This window comes from Dendrobates tinctorius, unplaced genomic scaffold, assembly GCF_039654945.1.
Source record: "Dendrobates tinctorius isolate UK_male_01 unplaced genomic scaffold, ASM3965494v1 ptg000256l, whole genome shotgun sequence".
Lineage (NCBI taxonomy): Eukaryota > Metazoa > Chordata > Amphibia > Anura > Dendrobatidae > Dendrobates > Dendrobates tinctorius.
This window is the reverse complement of record NW_027361923.1, coordinates 5,077,659-5,095,900: the sequence shown is the minus strand read 5'-3', so window position 1 is coordinate 5,095,900 and position 18,242 is coordinate 5,077,659. Positions and strand designations below refer to the sequence as shown.

The 18,242-nt window shown below is 45.2% G+C and overlaps 1 protein-coding gene across 1 annotated transcript; it reads right to left on the bottom strand.

The window, feature by feature from the left end:
- Positions 1 to 10,321: 10,321 nt before the first annotated feature.
- Positions 10,322 to 16,646, bottom strand: LOC141069071 (uncharacterized). The gene is made up of 4 exons (XM_073558379.1): positions 16,470 to 16,646; positions 16,162 to 16,372; positions 15,807 to 15,963; positions 10,322 to 15,692 (listed from the first exon to the last, which is right to left on the bottom strand). The coding sequence occupies exons 2-4, from the start codon at positions 16,274 to 16,276 to the stop codon at positions 14,537 to 14,539; spliced, it is 1,428 nt and encodes a 475-aa protein (XP_073414480.1). The 5' UTR covers positions 16,277 to 16,372; positions 16,470 to 16,646; the 3' UTR covers positions 10,322 to 14,536.
- Positions 16,647 to 18,242: the final 1,596 nt, after the last annotated feature.

Genomic DNA, 18,242 nt, shown 5'->3' with positions numbered 1-18,242 from the left:
TCTCTTATACAGTCTAATGCCCCCACACTGTATAATGACCCCCCAGGTAGACTCTATAGTATAATGCAGCCCCTAATATAATGCACCCCATAGGCAGGCTATATAATATAATGCACCCCCCATAGGCAGCCTCTATAGTATAATGCAACCTCTAATATAATGTACCCCCATAGGCAGACTATAGTATAATGCAGCCACTAATATAATGCACCCCATAGGCAGGCTCTATAGTATAATGCACCCCCCTTAGGCAGCCTCTATAGTAAAATGCATCCCTTAACATAATGCATCCCCATAGGCAGCCTCTATAGTGTAATGCAGCCCCTAATATAATGTACCCCCATAAGTAGACTCTATAGTATAATGCAGGCCCCATAGAAGCGCCTCTATAGTAAAATGCATCCCTTAACATAATGCATCGCCATAGGCAGCCTCTAAAGTATAGTGCAGCCCCTAATATAATGTACCCCCATAGGCAGACTATAGTATAATGCAGCTCCTAATATAATGCACCACATTGGCAGGCTCTATAGTATAATGCAGCCTCTATAGTATAACACAGCCCCTAAAAACCTTCACCCCCATAAGAAGCCTTTATAGTATAATGAAGCCCTTAATATAATGCACCCCCATAGGCATACTCTATAGTATAATGCAGCCTCAATATAATGCATCCCCATAGGCAGACTCTGTAGTATAATGTACTCCTCCATAGGCAGACTCTACAGTGTAATGTTGACCCTTAATATAATGCATCCCATAGGCAGCCTCTATAGTGTAATACAGCCCTTAATATAATGCACCCTCATAGGCAGCCTCTATAGTATAATGCAGCCCCTAATATAATGCACCTCCATAGGCAGGCTCTATAGTATAAAGCAGACCCTTAATATAATGCATTCCTGTAGGCAGCATCTATAGTATAATGCAGCCCCTAATATAACGCACCCCCATAGGCTGACTCTATAGTATAATGCAGCCCCTAATATAATGCATCCCCACAGGTAGGCTCTATCGTATAATGCAGCCCCTAATATAATGCATCCCCCATAGGCAGCCGCTATAGTATAATGCAGATCCTTAATATAATGCACCCTCATAGGCAGCCTCTATAGTATAATACATCCCCTAATATAATGCACTCCCAAAGGCAGGCTCTATAGTATAATGCAGACCCTTAATATAATGCATCCCCGTAGGATGCCTCTATAGTATAATGTAGCCCCTAATATATTGCACCCCCATAGGCAGGCTCTATAGTATAATGCAGCCCCTAATATAATGCATCCCCACAGGTAGGCTCTATCGCATAATGCAGCCCCTAATATAATGCACCCCCCATAGGCAGCCGCTATAGTATAATGCAGACCCTTAATATAATGCACCCCCATAGGCAACCTATATCGTATAATGCAGCCCCTAATATAATGCACCCCAATAGGCAGTCTCAAAAGTATAATGCGCTCCCGTAGGCAGACTCTATAGCGTAATTCAGCCCCATAAACCGGAAGCTACGCTAGTCTATGGGGGTCTTCTGCAGACCCCCGGCTATTATAACAGCCAATTGGTGCCCTGCGATTATGTAACATGGGCGCTGATGAGGGCATTGTATTGTAACATCATTACTTTCCTTATATGGAAGCTTGCAGTGATGTCATACAGGTGAGTGATGTCACAATAGAGCGGAACCTATAAACACTCCGTCCCATCTCACTGGCTCAGACTTGGTATTTGTTTGTCTCCTGACTGCACTTACCTAGATCTTCTCCTTGTGGATTAGCAATTTACTTGCGAATTACTTGTGGATTAGCGAGATACTTCTGTATTAGCGACTTACTTCTGGATTAGTGGATTACTTCTGGATTAGTGGATTATTTCTGGATTTTCCTGAAGATCGTTGACTGAGGACTTCTCTATCTGGAGGTAAATCTATTGTGGCTGTTATTTATGAAACTAGAAGTTTTCCTCCTGATTATTTATCTTGTACCCTGGTGTATGGGAAGCCGCCATTGCCCCTAGAGATGAGTAACTCGTCCGGCACAAATCATGGCACAATACAACAGATAAAAAACAGAATTCACGAAAATGGTTTATTTACAAATTATGAAACAAATCCAGTCCTCAGTGATCGGATATAAAAGTAGGAATCACTGATAGAAAACCAGGGAGCAAATTTCAATGTCAGGATTGGGCCAACATTAGACGCCATTTTTCCCTCGTCTGTTTCTTCCTCTGTGTGCCCGGTCTGTTTTTCATCTGTTATTGGGCAGAATATTCATTTTTACCTTTCATGTGTCATCAATGTTTTATCATATGCAAAAAAAAAACAACATTTGATGGAGACCAATTTTAGTTTTTCCCGTCTTTTCCATCTGGCCCAGACCGACATGACAACTCCTCCAGTCAGGACTCGGCTGCAGAGATTACAACTAAGACACGTTTCACTTCTCATATTCCAGCCCCATCACCATCTATTCCCAACCTGCACAAACTCCTTATCCTGCTGGCATCCCAATACTGAGCCGCTGCCTCCGTATGTGTCCCTATTACTGTACCTGCTGTGTGACTCTGCGTGATCTCTAAATTCTAATGCAGCCCTCTAGAATAGAGTAATGCCAGGCAAAAGTGCCCTAGAAAACAGTGCCCACATTTTGTTCCCTAGAAAGCAATAATGTCCTCTGTCTGATCCTTTGACAGTCACAGTAACCTGAGTTCCCCTATAACAATAAGTTCCCACTTTACATTTAACAATGTCCCGAGTCTCCCCACTGTATATCTACCCTATACACAGTATTATGCTCTCTTATACAGTCTAATGCCCCCACACTGTATAATGACCCCCAGGTAGACACTATAGTATAATGCAGCCCCTAATATAATGCACTCCATAGGCAGGCTCTATAATGTAATGCACCCCCCCCATAGGCAGCCTCTATAGTAAAATGCATCCCTTAACATAATGCATCCCCATAGGCAGCCTCTATAGTATGATGCAGCCCCTAATATAATGTACCCCCATAGGCAGACTCTATAGTATAATGCAGCCCCTAATATAATGCACCCCATAGGCAGGCTCTATAGTATAATGCACCCCCCCATAGGCAGCCTCTGTAGTAAAGTGCATACCTTAACATAATGCATCCCCATAGGAAGCCTCTATAGTATAATGCAGCCCCTAATATAATGTACCCCTATAGGTAGACTCTATAGTATAATGCAGCCCCCATAGGCAGCCTCTATAGTAAAATGCATCCCTTAACATAATGCATCTCCATAGGCAGCCTCTATAGCATAATATCTGTTTAGTATAATGCAGCCCCTAATAATGCACCCCATTGGCAGGGTCTATAGTATAATGCAGCCTCTATAGTATAACACAGCCCCTTTAAACATTCACCCCATAAGCAGCCTTCATAGTATAATGCAGTCCTAAATATAATGCACCCCCATAGGCATACTCTATAGTATAATGCAGCCTCAATATAATGCACTCCCATGGGCAAACTTTATAGTATGATGCATCCCTTAACATAATGCATCCCCATAGGAAGACTCTATAATAAAATGTACTCCTTCATAGGCAGACTCAATAGTGTAATGCAGACCCTTAATATAATGCACCCCATAGGCAGCATCTATAGTGTAATGCAGCCCTTAATATAATGCACCCTCATAGGCACACTCTACAGTATAATGCAGCCCATAATATAATGCACCCCATAGGCAGGCTCTATAGTATAATGCATCCCCCCATAGGCAGCCTCTATAGTAAAATGCATCCCTTAACATAATGCATCCCCATAGGTAGCCTCTATAGTATAATGCAGCCCCTAATATAATGTACCCATATAGGTAGACTCTATAGCATAATGCAGTCCCCATAGGCAGCCTCTATAGTATGATGCATCCCTTAACATAATGCATCCCCATAGGCAGACTCTATAATAAAATGTACTCCATAGGCAGACTCAATAGTGTAATGCAGACCCTTAATATAATGCACCCCATAGGCAGCATCTATAGTATAATGCATCCCTTAATATAATGCACCGCCATAGGCAGGTTCTATAGTATAATGCAGCCCCTAATATAATGCACTCCCATAGGCAGGCTCTATAGTATTATGCAGACCCTTAATATAATGCATCCCTGTAGGCAGCCGCTATAGTATAATGCAGCCCCTAATATAATGCATCCCCATAGGCAGGCTCTATAGTATAATGCAGCCCCTAATATAATGCATCCCCATAGGCAGGCTCTATCGCATAATGCAGTCCCTAATATAATGCACACCCGTAGGCAGGCTCTATTGCATAATGCAGCCCCTAATATAATGCACCCCCCATAGGCAGCCGCTATAGTATAATGCAGCCCCTAATATAATGCACTGCAGTCTCTAAAGTATAATGCGCTTCCGTAGGCAGACTCTATAGCGTAATTCAGCCCCATTAACCGGAAGCTACGCTACTGTATGGGGGTCTTCTGCAGACCCCCGGCTATTATAACAGCCAATTGGTGCCCTGCGATCATGTAACATGGGCGCTGATGAGGGTGTTGTATTGTGACATCATGACTTACCTTGTATGGAAGCTTGCAGTGATGTCACACAGGTGAGTGATGTCACAATAGAGCGGAACCTATAAACACTCCGTCCCATCTCACTGGCTCAGACTTGGTATTTGTTTGTCTCCTGACGGCACTTACCTAGATCTTCTCCTTGTGGATTAGCGAAATACTTCTGTATTAGCGACTTACTTCTGGATTAGTGGATTACTTCTGGATTAGTGGATTATTTCTGGATTTTCCTGAAGATCGTTGACTGAGGACTTCTCCATCTGGAGGTAAATCTATTGTGGCTGTTATGATTCTAGAAGTTTTCCTCCTGATTATTTATCTTGTACCCTGGTGTATGGGAAGCGGCCATTGCCCCTAGAGATGAGTAACTCGTCCGGCACAAATCATGGCACAATACAACAGATAAACCGTTTTCGTGAATTTTGTTTTTTATTTACAAATCATGAGTCCTCAGTGATCGGATATAAAAGTAGGAATCGCCGACAGAAAACCAGGGAGCAAATCTCAATTTCAGGATTGGGCCAACATTAGACGCCATTTTTCCCTCGTCTGTCTCTTCCTCTGTGCTCCCCGTCTGTTTTTCATCTGTTCCTGGGCAGAATATTCATTTTTACCTTTCATGTGTCATCAATGTTTTATCACATGCAAAAAAAAGAAAAACATTTGATGGAGACCAATTTTAGTTTTTCCCGTCTTTTCCATCTGGCCCAGACCGACATGACAACTCCTCCAGTCAGGACTCGGCTGCAGAGATTACAACTAAGACACGTTTCCCTTCTCATATTCCAGCCCCATCACCATCTATTCCCAACCTGCACAAACTCCTTATCCTGCTGGCATCCCAATACTGAGCCGCTGCCTCCGTATGTGTCCCTATTACTGCACCTGCTGTGTGTTTCTGTGTGATCTCTAAATTCTAAAGCCCGGTCTGTTTTTCATCCGTTCTTGGGCAGAATATTCATTTTTACCTTTCATGTGTCATCAATATTTTCTCATATGCAAAAAAAAAAAGAAAAACATTTGATGGAGGCCAATTTTAGTTTTTCGATTTTCATTTTTTCTCCACTTTTTTGAACAGACATGACTTTCTTATTTTTCCTTTTTAATTATTTTCTAAAATTAGACTTTTTCTGCCATAAACCAGTAGTCATAGCACACAAATAGATAATAAAGAACATTTACCACATGTTCAACGGAGGGGGCAATAATGCAAAATGTGCCCCCATCTGCTTACATGGGGAGGGGTGATAGATAGATGCACATTATAAGGTGGGAGGGGGGTAATGTGCAGAAAGGGCGTCCAGCTATTTACACGGGGGGACACTGATGGCCCCCAGTTATTTACATGGGGTAGGGGGTAATAATGTGTAAGATGCGCCCTCCGCTATTTACCAGGGGGATAATGAGGAAAGGTGCTTCCAGCTCTCGCTGTACTGTATGTATATATGTAATCCCTCTTCACATGTGCAGCGCTCTGGAATTAAAGGGGTTGTCTGGTCTTGAGCTACAAGTCTGCAGTCTCTCTATGATTCTCCGGCGGTGACCACAATGATGTGATTTGCAGACATGAGGTCACGAGCCGACTAGATGGTTGCAGCCTCGATTTATGCAACTGAGGTCAGATACAGTCTAGTCGGAATGTGGCAAACCGCAGACATGGAAGCACATGACCCCCCGCTCCGGGCACCGGAGAATCCGCAGAGCGCGCAGTGCGTGTGATGTGAGCGCTCATAAGTCTCCATCACATGGAGCTTAAGACCGGACAACCCCTTTAATGGTGCTTTAAGAGGAACCTGCACCATGGATTATGGCACCATGTAATATGTCTCCAATGTTTTCTCATCCCCTTCAGATCTCCCTCCTGACTCTGTCTGGTCCAGGACCACAGAGGGGACGTCAGTCACCACCTACATAAGCTGAGAAGAGAACTTCAGCGTGTACAGGACTCAGCAGAGCCGGACATCTTTAGAGTGAGTATAATGGCGGAGGTGCCGGCTCCGGGGTCCTTCTTCTTACACTAATTATATAAGTGGAGGAGGCCGGACCACGGCTGTCGGCACCGACCACTGAGTTAGGCCAGGATTGCACCGGACAACCTGACGCATTTATCCAGTATCAATCGGCTACTTGTTGGCTGATTGTCGGGTGTCTGATGGCCATTGAGGCATTTCTTACTGCTGTAAAATACTGACCAAACACTGAGCGTGTGAACGTGGCCTAAAGCTGAGCATTATTTGGTTTAGATGTGAAATAAAACCTGTGTGAATTACGAGGTTTGTGGTGATCGGGTATACCATCGCTGTACACACAGAACTGGGAAATACAAGGGTGAAAACTAATCTGTTCCTTACATTGTAGGTGGAATAACGCTCTACTGCTGGAAGGTTCTCAAAGTTTTACTTGTGGAGCGTTGAAAGCTCCAAGTTTAAACTTTGTTTTGGATTAGAAATCTCATTTCCATCGGGAATTCACCAGCTATTACTGTAAGTATTCTGAGGTTTTAACAAACATTTCCTGCCTAAAAATAAAAGGATAAAATCTGACCGATCTATTGCTCATTTTAGGGTTGATAAACGATTACAGAGCTGAAATCTTGACAAGAAGATCCCTGTGTATTACCAAGATCCCAGCTGAATTCTGTAGCATTACTATTGACATCACATTTCTTGGATCAACTAGAAGAGTAAAGTAGTTAGAGGGTAATGATACTTTTACGTGACATTTAAGTATTTCCAGCCATTATATGGCTTGCATAGTATTTTGCATTGTTCTCCAGTCTTCATCCCACAGTCACTATGGCTAATTTGAAATTGTCTTAAAATCGGTCTCCCATAAAAAAGTATTTTTGCTCTTTCCTCAGGTAGCACAGAGCCATGGAGGAAATTAAATTGCTGTACTGAGCATTGTATATCTGAATCCAGCTCTGGTATAAGCTACTATGCCACCTAGAATCCTGCATGGCAATGTTTCTGTGCTTCCTCCTGACTGTGCTGCTCCTCTCTCTCCTAACTTGTGAAATTACTGTGCTCAGGAAGATGGATTTGTGCCATTTATTCAGAGTTAATGAGATCAGGAGACGGGGGAGGGGAAGAACTGACTGATAAGAATAGAATGAAGCTAACTTCTCGGATAAGATATATTACAATGTGTCTTATATTCACTTATACTAATGATTTATACAATTTGATGAAGGTTCGGTTCCCATGTAAAGTGAATATTTTCTATATGTTTTGCTGTCTCAGGTTGTCCTCCGGCTTTACCATCCCATCGGGCCATACTACTTATCTGACTGTTACAAGGAACATATCTTGTTAGATGTAAGTGTTTTATTTTACTCAAATGGCTGTTCACTTTATTAGGGGAGGACACAAAAAACTACAAAAAACATGGAGTTTAAGTCAACAATATAGTAAAAAATATTTTTTATTAAATAATGAAGCATAAAAATAAATCACAAAACGTAGAAGCAAAGTAAAAAATACAGAAAAAGGCACAGGCATGAAGGACATAAACGCATCACTTAAGTGAACAGAGTCAAGGAAAAAGCTATGCCCTAAAAAACATCAATAGACTTTGATTAATAAAGGGATAAAGTGCTTAGAGCATATAAAGTGCAGCACAGTTGCCCCGGGTCACTAAAGGGTCATAAATTCATCCCTAAGCCATATGTAACAAGTATGCTCCCCTATAGGGAACAAGTAATATTAACTCCCTAGTGTGTGTGAGAGCATGCATGGCATAAATTGGAAAACGGATGGCAGAGGTAACAGTAATGGGAGTGGTGGTGGAACCGCTGTGCTGTGGTCTGAGTAGAGTCTGGAGGGGCATAACTAGGTGAGCACCTGACTCTTCACTAGAGTCCCTGATGATGTGGTTAGGCTTAGCTCCCAATAACACCAGGTGCTACTCCAGAACAAACCACGGACACACGACAACTGACCCCCACGGAAGTGGAAGCTAGAATGACCCAGAGAGTAAGGACAGCAGATGTAGGCAGGCACTGAAGGAACACAGGAACCATGACACAAACGGGTCCAGGTGATCTGCAGAAAAGCACTGGCGGGTTTGAGCTGGACTGACTGAAATTCAGATAGGCAAGTACGTGCAGACAGGTACACTTAGGATAGTTTCACACTAGTGTTTGGAGGTGCAGCGGACGCATGCCGTGAAGCTCCGTCCCTGCCGCTCCTCCTCCGGTCAGCTCCGCCTATGGGTGCATGACGCTGCATACGACTTTCGTACCCTATCTTTAGCATTGGGTATGCAGGCCGTGCGCAGGTATGCTTTTGCCAACGCATGCGTCCTTTTGACTGTGCGCCGGCCGCACCAGAATGCAACACCATGCGTTTGGCGCAAGTTGGCGCACCGTCAAAAGGACACAGGCACCGGCAAAAGCATACCTACGCACGGCCTGCGTACCCAATGCTAAAGATAGGGTACGTAGGTGGTATGCAGCGTCATGTGCCCATAGGCGGAGCTGACCGGAGGAGCGGCAGGGGCGGAGCTTCACGGCGAGCGTCCGCTGCGCCTCCAAACGCTAGTGTGAAACTAGCCTTACTAGTGTCGACTAGGGACCTGACAACTAGTAAGCAGGTTAAGGGATAACTAATCACATTGCTCAGGCACCTCCATGCTGGAGGAGGTGCCTTAAAAAGGTGCCCAGAGCCATTGGCTGGGGACTAGTGATGGGTGAGTAGCATTGTTGCTCGGGTCTCCCCGAGCATGCTCAGGTCTCCCCGAGCATGCTCAGGTGATCTCCGAGTATTTTGGAATGCTCGGAGATTTAGTTTTCGTCGTCTCAGCTGCATGATTTGCAACTTAATCAAAAGGAAAAATCAATGTGTGTATATACCCTAATGAAAATAAATAAGTAAAAAAGCAAGTGCATTAAATAATTAACATAGGGTACTTGGTGATTTGCAACTTGTAGACAGGCTGAATATAAGTGGGAATTCCCTAACAAACAGGCATTCCACACATGTATTCAAGCTAGCAGTCGCAAATCATGCAGTTGAGGCAACGAAACCTAAATCTCCGAGCACGCCAAAATACTCGGAGACCACCCGAGCATGCTCGGGGTGACCCGAGCAACAAGTATACTCGCTCATCACTACTGGGGACACGTTAGGACAGCGCGCATGGCCCCTTTAAGAAAGAGTGAGTGCGCACCGTTAGCACAGTGCCTGGGAATCTGCACGCCATGGGCAGATGCCCACAAGGAGGAAGTGAGGGACAGAAGCCGTGGCGGAGAGCCGGCGCGCCTACTGGGGCAAGAGGCAGCCAACAGGGATGCCGGAGCTACAGTACCCCCCCTTTTACACCACATCTTCTTCAAGCACGCAAGAAGAGGGACATGGTTGGTCTCCCAAGACCTCTCCTCAAGACCAAACCCCTTCCAATCCACAAGAAAGTTTTTCTTCTTACCTTCTTGGTGGCCAGAATGTTCTCTACCTCGGAAAGGTCTTCAGTGCTGACTGGAGCAGGCGTGGTACCAGGATCTTTGAGAAAGGGACTGAGGATGACAGTCTTAAGGAAATACTCACAAAAAAATTGGGGATCAGTAAAGAGGCCGGGAGTTTGAGTTTGTAGGCTACTGGATTAGTCTGCATTAAAACCTCAAAGGAACTGATGAAAAATGGATCCAATTCATATGAGGGTACCTTGAGATAGACATAATTGGACGACAGCCAAACCTTGCCCCCAGGACGAAATAGAGGCAAATCCAGACGTCTCTTGTCGGTGTGTCTTTTCATTTGCTCAGAGGATTTTGATAAGGAAGGTTTTGTCTCTTCCCAGAGCTTAGAAAAACTCTAGACGACAGATTTGGCAGCAGGAATGTTGAAGGTGATAGACAGGGAACGGAATACTGACATGTTGACCGTAGACCACAAAGAACAGAGATTTGGCAGAGGATTCGCTCACATGTTTATTGTATGAGAATTCAGCCCAAGGTAAGAGTTCGACCCAGTCAGTGTGGTGGGCAGTGACGAAATGCAGGAGGAAGTTAGTCAGGATCTGAGGGCCTCGCTCTACCTGGTCATTGGACTGAGGATGGTAGGCTGATGAGAAATTCAAAGTGACATTCAGCAACTTGCAAATGGCCTTCCATTAGTGAGAAGTAAACTGAACTCCTCTATCCGAGACATTAAGGAGCGAAAGACCACGGAGGCTGAAAATATGTAGAATAAATTTCTCTGCAAGCAGTGGTGCAGATAGAAGACTGGGCAATGGAGTGAAGTGAGCTATTTTGGACAAGCAATCCACAACCACCCAAGTTGATAGAACACCCGGCCGATACTGGAAGATCAGTGATGAAATCCATGCTGTCAGGGAGGGGGTAGATGACACAAGAGGGACAGTCAGAGATGGAATCTGCAATATTTTTGCGCAGGGTAGGCCACCAATAATGTCGGGAAATGAGGAAGACCGTCGTTCTCTGTCCAGCATGGCCAGCCAACGTAGAAATGTGACCCCAGAGAAGGACCCGCCACCTATCTTGTTCAGCAACATAAGTCTTACCAGACGGGAGACGTGACAAATCCAACGGTGTGACTTTAATTATTCTGGTCTGGAAGGCTCAATAATGTGTTGAGGCTCCTCATCCTGATCTGAGGACAGAAACGATCTGGAGAATGCCTCTGCCTTGACGTTCTAATCCGCCAGACGAAAATGGAGAGTAAAGTTGAAGCACAGAGACCAGCTGGTCTGTTGTGAATTAAGCCTTTGTGCGGACTGCAAATAGGCTAAGTTCTTGGGGTTCATGTAGATAACAACCGCATGCAAAGCCCCTTCTCCAGCAAGAATCACCACTCCTCCAGCTCCAGTTTAATCGCTAGCAGTTCCCGATAGCCAATCAAGTAATTGCGTTCTGGAGCAGAGAAGATCTTGTAAAAAAAAAACAACAGGTCACCATGCGACTGGAAGAGGACCACTGAATAAGAATGGATCTGGCCTCAGAGCAAGAAGCATCCACCTCCAGAAAGAACTGCTTACTATTGTCCGGACAATGCAGCACAGGAGAAGGCCTGTTTTAACCTCTTTCCGACATCGGGCATAATAACACCGATGTCAGACACCCTCCCTTTGATGTGGGCTCCGGCGGTGAGCCCACATCTTTCCCGCCACATGTCAGCTGTTTTGGACAGCTGACCTGTGCCCTTAACAACTGCGCATGGAATCTCGATCCACCTGCGGCCATTAACCCGTTAAATGCCACTGTCAAACTATGACAGTGGCATTTAACATGCAATTCCGGCAATTGCGCTGGAAAACCGCCCATCGTTGACCCCCATCACGTGATCGCGGGTCACCGATGGGTTGGCATGACAACCAGAGGTCTCCTGCAGACCCCTATGGTTGTCACTGATGGATTGCTATGAGCACCGCCCGGTGGTCGAAGCACATAGCAAGTCAGCAATTCTGCTTCATACAGGCGATCTGATCATCACCCCTCACTCGCCACATTCAAAATAAAACAAAAAAAATCATACATATATTTGGTATCGCCGCATTCAGAATCGTCCAATATAAAAAAAAGTAAAGACTCCATCGCTAAATGGCGCAACGAAAAAAATATTAAAAACGCCAGAATTGTTTTTTTAGGTGCCACGACATTGCATTAAAATGCAATAACGGGCAATCAAAAAATCGTATCTGCACCAAAATGGAATCATTAAAAACGTCAGCTCGGCACGCAAAAAATTAGTCCTTACCCAACCAGAGATCACGAAAAATGGAGACGCTACGGGTATCTGAAAATGGTGCAAATTTTTTTTTTTAACAAAACTTTGATTTTTTTTTCACCACTTAGGCTACTTTCACACATCAGGTTTTCGGCGTCAGGCGCGATCCGGCGTCGTGCCGGAACGCCGGATCCGGCAAAAGTTTAGTAAAACCGGATGTGCCGTTTTTCTATCCGTTTTTCGACGGATTACGCCGGATCCGGTTTTTAAAATTGACCCTTGTGGCCTTCCGGACGGGATTGGCTACTGGAAAACTATATATAGAGTGTTCCTACAGCCCTTCTTTGACAGGTTGTCGAGGAGAAAGTGCAGGTTGGAGAGAAGAGCAAGTTACTGGCGAAGATGGATGTTGTCATTGGAAATATTTTGAAGAATTTGGCGGATTTTACAGAGGAGGCGAATCGTTTGAGGGTGATTGTTCTGGAGAAGGAGAGAGCGAGACAGCAGCGCATCAGTCATCGTAGACGACGTTTGTGGATCCACCCCATCACAGCCAAGAGAATGACGCGTGGGGTCTATTCTACACTCTGCATGGACCTTCGACGAAACCCGGATAAATTTTTTGGATATGTTCGGATGAAAATGGAGAATTTTGATTACTTGGTGGAGCGCATTGCACACCTCATAAGAAAAGCGGACACCTATTGCCGCTTCTCTGTTTCACCCACAGAGCGTCTGATGGTAACTTTAAGGTAAGCCACATTTATTGGATATGCTCGCATCAGTGCACACTTTCACTGCAATCTTGTTGGTGGTAGTTTGTATCTCCAAGTGTTATAGCTCAGTTTTGGTATGTAATGCTGTGATTTTAAACTAATTGTTTTTTAATTCCCCACAGATTTCTTGCAACTGGAGAATCCCTTTCGTCACTGCATTTCCAGTACAGACTCGGGATTTCCACCATATCTGGAATAGTGAAGCACACATGCCGTGCACTGTGGGACTCCTTAGCTGAAGAGTTTTTACCAGAGCCCACAACAGAGAGGTGGATTGAAATTGCTGACAAGTTTCAACAGATATGTCAGTTTCCCAACTGCTTGGGCGCTGTGGACGGGAAACATATCCGCATTGTAAAGCCAGCCGGATCGGGATCGGAATATTTCAATTACAAGAAATATTTTTCAATTGTCCTCATGGCCATCGCTGACGCGGAATACAAATTTATTGCTGTGGATATTGGGGCCTATGGCCGCTCCAATGACTCTCAAGTTTTCAAACTGTCTGCCATGGGGCGTAAACTGTATGGAAACACCTTCCAGTTCCCACCCCCTAGACCGCTGCCGCAAACATCTGGTCCACCTATGCCATTTGTCTGTGTAGGGGATGAAGCCTTCCAGCTGTCAGAACACCTTTTGAAACCGTACTCTAGCAGAGGATTGACAAGAACAAAACGCATTTTTAATTACCGCCTCACAAGAGCAAGAAGAATGGTTGAATGTACCTTTGGTATTCTGACAGCCAAATGGCGGGTCCTATTGACTGCGATCAACCTCAAGACAGAAACTGTTGACGAGGTGATCAAAGCTTGCGTGGTACTCCACAATTTTGTTATCTGCAAGGAACCCATTTCCATTGAGGACACCTCTGAAGAAACCACCTTGCAAGATTACCAGGACATTACCACTAGAAGTTCTGTGACGGTTTCAGTAATGAGGGACAATTTTGCACTATACTTTATGTCACCTCAAGGCAGAGTACACTGGCAGGATGACAGAGTGTGAAAGATTTGTGCCCAACCAAACTTGTGTACCTTCTGTACCAACAGTATATACCTTTGCCAACCAAAGTTGGCTATCTTGTCATGGTCTCTATTTTTAGCTTTAGGCCACAGGTGTGTACCTGGTTGTGTTTTATGCAAAGTATTTCACCTTTTAACAAAAGTTGTGTACATTGTTAGGAAATCACCAACAATAAACACAACTTTTTAGGTGAAATACTTTGCTTCAAACACAACCAGGAACACAACTGTGGCAAAAAGCTAAAATTTACACACAGTTATATACCTGGTTTTGAATACCTTTTTAACCTTTTAAATACCCTTTATTTAACCTTTTTTTTAAACATATTTCACCGCAGAAAGAAATGACAGACAACCAGTGTAAACAATAATTTAACTTTTTATTTAAAATATTTTTTTGTTTGTAAACTGTTTTTAAAGTTAAAAAAACTTTTTTAATAAAGGTTTGAAAAAAACATGGGCATTTTTATTACAAAACACATCATAAATCTGTGTAGTGTGGGGTGGAAATACTGCTGGAGGGGCTGCGGGACACTTCGACACTGGGAGTGTGGAGAGAGGATTGGGATCGTGGTGGGGAAGGAACAGTTAGAGGTGATGGTGTGGAAAAAGCTACAGAATGGGTGGACATGTGGGAGGCAGAAGAGGTGGTGGGCGGTGGAGTGGAGGGTTGGGCAGGGACTGTAGGAGCAGATGATGTTGATGGAAAGTGGTACGGGGAAGGAGTTTGGTACGGGGAAGGAGTTTGGTACGGGGAAGGAGTTTGGTACGGGGAAGGAGTTTGGTACGGGGAAGGAGTTTGGTACGGGGAAGGAGTTTGGTACGGGGAAGGAGTTTGGTACGGGGAAGGTTGCTGGAAGTGGGGAGATGACTGGTACTGGGGAGGTTGCTGGTACTGGGGAGGTTGCTGGTATGTAATAGGAGGGGGAGGATGGAAAGTGGCTGGAGGGGGTGCAGATGTAATAGGAGGGGGAGGATGGAAAGTGGCTGGAGGGGGTGCAGATGTAATAGGAGGGGGAGGATGGAAAGTGGCTGGAGGGGGTGCAGGTGGAGGAACTACAGTGGTGGGAGGTGGAGGTTGGGAGGTAACCTGCTGTAAAGCACCGTGGCACGAATGCATTACATGCATCTGCTGGGTAGGAGATAGTGTTGCCATGCGCTCCACAACAGACCTGAAAAAGGTGTGGTTTGGCGAAGAACTTGCTTCTGAATGCATGGTTTGCAGAAGTGTCTTCACCTCCAGAATGCTGGAGTTGATCTGCTGAAAGCCTGCGGAGATTTGCTCTGACAAGACTTTTAGACAGTTCTGGAAAGATGCATTCAGATGCAAGAACTCTGGCGCATAACTCTTTTCCTGACCCCTCTGCCGCTGCCGCCCAGTACCCGCAGGTGTACTAGAGGTGGCAGGGGCAGAAGGGTGGGGTAAAGGGAAAGCGATCTCCTCACCAGCAGCTTCATGTAATGTAGGCGGCCAGGATGCTCCTGTGCTGGTGGATGGGACAGATGGGTCGAATGTGTGGGAAGGCTGGGAAGGTGCAGATGTACCGGGGCGGTCGAAGTGTCCCTCGGTGACGGTCTCCTCAGGGATCGCCTCAGAAGGGACCAATCGTGCAGGCTCCCGAGTGCTGCTCACCGTGCTGTGGAATAAAGAGAAAAAAAAACAATTAAAAAAGTGACATGGTATGGCCCTGGCTGAAAAAAAAAAGTTACATCTAAACATTTTTTTGTCACATGTGGTGTGTAATATTTACCTTCTGGTGAGCATTGTATCCCGGAGGAACGACAGGGCTCGTGCGTACTTGTACTTGCTCCTGCGTCCTCCAGATCCACTCGGGGCCCGCATCTCTTTATTGAACTCCTTCTTGAAACGATCCCTCACAGACCGCCACCGCTTCACAATTCTCTCCCCTGAAACGAGAAAGGACAAAGTGGTTAGTATACAACATCAGTGTTTCCCAAACTCCAGTCCTCATGGTCCCCAGGGGTCATGTTTTCAGGATTTCCAAAGTAAATAGAAATCCTGAACACATGATCCGTGGGGACCACGAGGACTGGAGTTCGGGAAACACTGGTTTAAATCAAGCAACCGGTACTGTATATACTTACGCTCTTTAATCTGGGCCCGAGCTTCGAGGTCCTCCCAGCGGTCCACAAGGAGCGAACAGATTTCCTCCCAGAATCGTCGGGTAACGATCAGGTCAGCGTGGCGGCGGTCAGCCATATTCCAGAGCGGCTCCCTTTCTCTGATGAGATCGATGAGGCGGTCCACATCAATCCCTCCATCCTCACCGTCAGAGTCGGGAGCACGCTGTGAAGGCTGTTAAAGAAAAAGACAAAAATAACATAATTAGCCTCCACAAAAGAAATGAAATAAAAAGTGCAAAAAAAAACAAAGCAAAAATATTTATACTTACACGCTGGTGACCGCCGCGTTGCTGTCGCCGACGACCCTGGGAGGCACTGCGAGGACCTCTTGGCCGAGCACCAGATTGGGAAGACTAGAGAAGAAAACAAAAAATGTTATGTCTTTGGATGTAGGCATTTGTTTGCTGTGTGTGGTCTGCAGAACATTGTTTTCTATGTGTTGTGTGTAGTGTGATGTTGTGTTTCTGCGTTTGATGCAAAAAACTTACCAATTGTGAGCCCACTCCAAGTGTCTGTCCACCCCTTCCTTCTTCTTCTGGGAGCTCCTCTTCATCTTGTGATTCCTGTTTTGAAATAAAAGGCAATGAATACACATATATTACAGAGATGATGGATTTTGGAAATAAAAACTTACCGTCAAACGCTGACGATGCGAGGGAGGGCTCCCAGAAGATGTGCTGTCTTCCTCATGGCCAGACTCCATGGCTGTGGGTGGTGTTTCTGCTGCTGCCATTGCTGCTGCTGCATCTATTGGGCGGCTGTTGAATAAAGAGAAACAAAGGGCCAATGAATATCTTGATATTCCATAGCCCTAGTTTGGAGGAATGGGGGATTTGATAATTACCGTCTCTCATCTGCTGCTGGACTCCCCTCCCGTTGTTCAGCATGCTGCTCCATTTGGGGTGGTGCTGATGGTGCTGCTGCTGATGTCTGCTGCCTTCTCCTGCTCCTTGGCTTGGGTGGCATGTTGGGTGTGGCTGAGGGTCCCATTGTCTTGCTTTTATATATGTCCTGTGGGCAGAGCTACTGAGCATGCTCAGACCAAAGAAACCGGATCCGGCCGCCGGATCCGGCTGTCGCCGGATCAGGCGCATTGCGGCGCTCATAGGCTTTCATTGTATGAAAAAGCTGGACACGCCGGACCCGGCGTGTCCGGCTTTTTCGCCGGAGACAAAAAACGTTACAGTAGCCATTTTTTCCAGACGCCGGATCGCGTCACATTGCCGGATCCGGCGAAAATCGGATGAAACGCATGGCCATCCGGCTCGATCCGGCTCTAATGCAAGTCAATGGGGGGGAAACCGGATCCGGCATTGCATTTCGCCGGATCCGGTTTTAGTCAAAAGCGCCGGATCGTGCCTGACGCCGAAAACCTGATGTGTGAAAGAGGCCTTACGGTAAATAAAAATGAACCTAGACATGTTTGGTGTATGAATTTGTAATGACCTGGAGAATCATAATGTCAGGTTAGTTTTAGCATATAGGGAACATGGTAAAAAAACAAAAAAAGCAAAACAAGTCTGGGATTGCACTTTTTTCTGCAATTTCACCGTATTTGGAATTTTTTTTCACATTTTCGAGTATACGACATGATAAAACCAACGGTGTTGTCCAAAAGCACAACTCATCCCGCAAAAAACAAGCCCTCAAATACTCATTTTGACCAAAAAATTAAAAAAAAAAAAAAAGTTATGGCTCTCGGAAGAAGAGGAGCAAAAAATGAAAATGCAAAACCAAACATACTTCTGGTCATTAAGGGGTCAATGATACAAAGGCACTTTTAGCCTCTGGAGTCCACATCTTAGGGTTGGCCCCCTGGCAGGTCAGGTTAGATAGGAGCACTCTGGGAGGAGACATGGGGAATTAACTGGCGGTAGTAATTTGTAAATTCGAGAAACTACTGAATGGCTTTTAGACCATCTGAATGAGGCCACTTAAGGACAGCAGACACTTTAACGGGATGCATCTTCAGTTCGGTCTCGGAGGTAATGTATCCAAGAAATGGATGAGAAGCCTGCTCAAAGACACACTTTTCGTATTTG

Bases quoted from the DNA above. Each gene is read 5' to 3' on its own strand.
- LOC141069071 (XM_073558379.1), bottom strand. From the start codon at position 16,276: ATGGCTGACCGCCGCCACGCTGACCTGATCGTTACCCGACGATTCTGG. The intron at 15,964-16,161 runs GTAAGTATATAC...TTCTCGTTTCAG, and splicing joins TCGGGCCCAGATTAAAGAGC to GGGAGAGAATTGTGAAGCGG. The intron at 15,693-15,806 runs GTAAATATTACA...TTTATTCCACAG, and splicing joins GATACAATGCTCACCAGAAG to CACGGTGAGCAGCACTCGGG.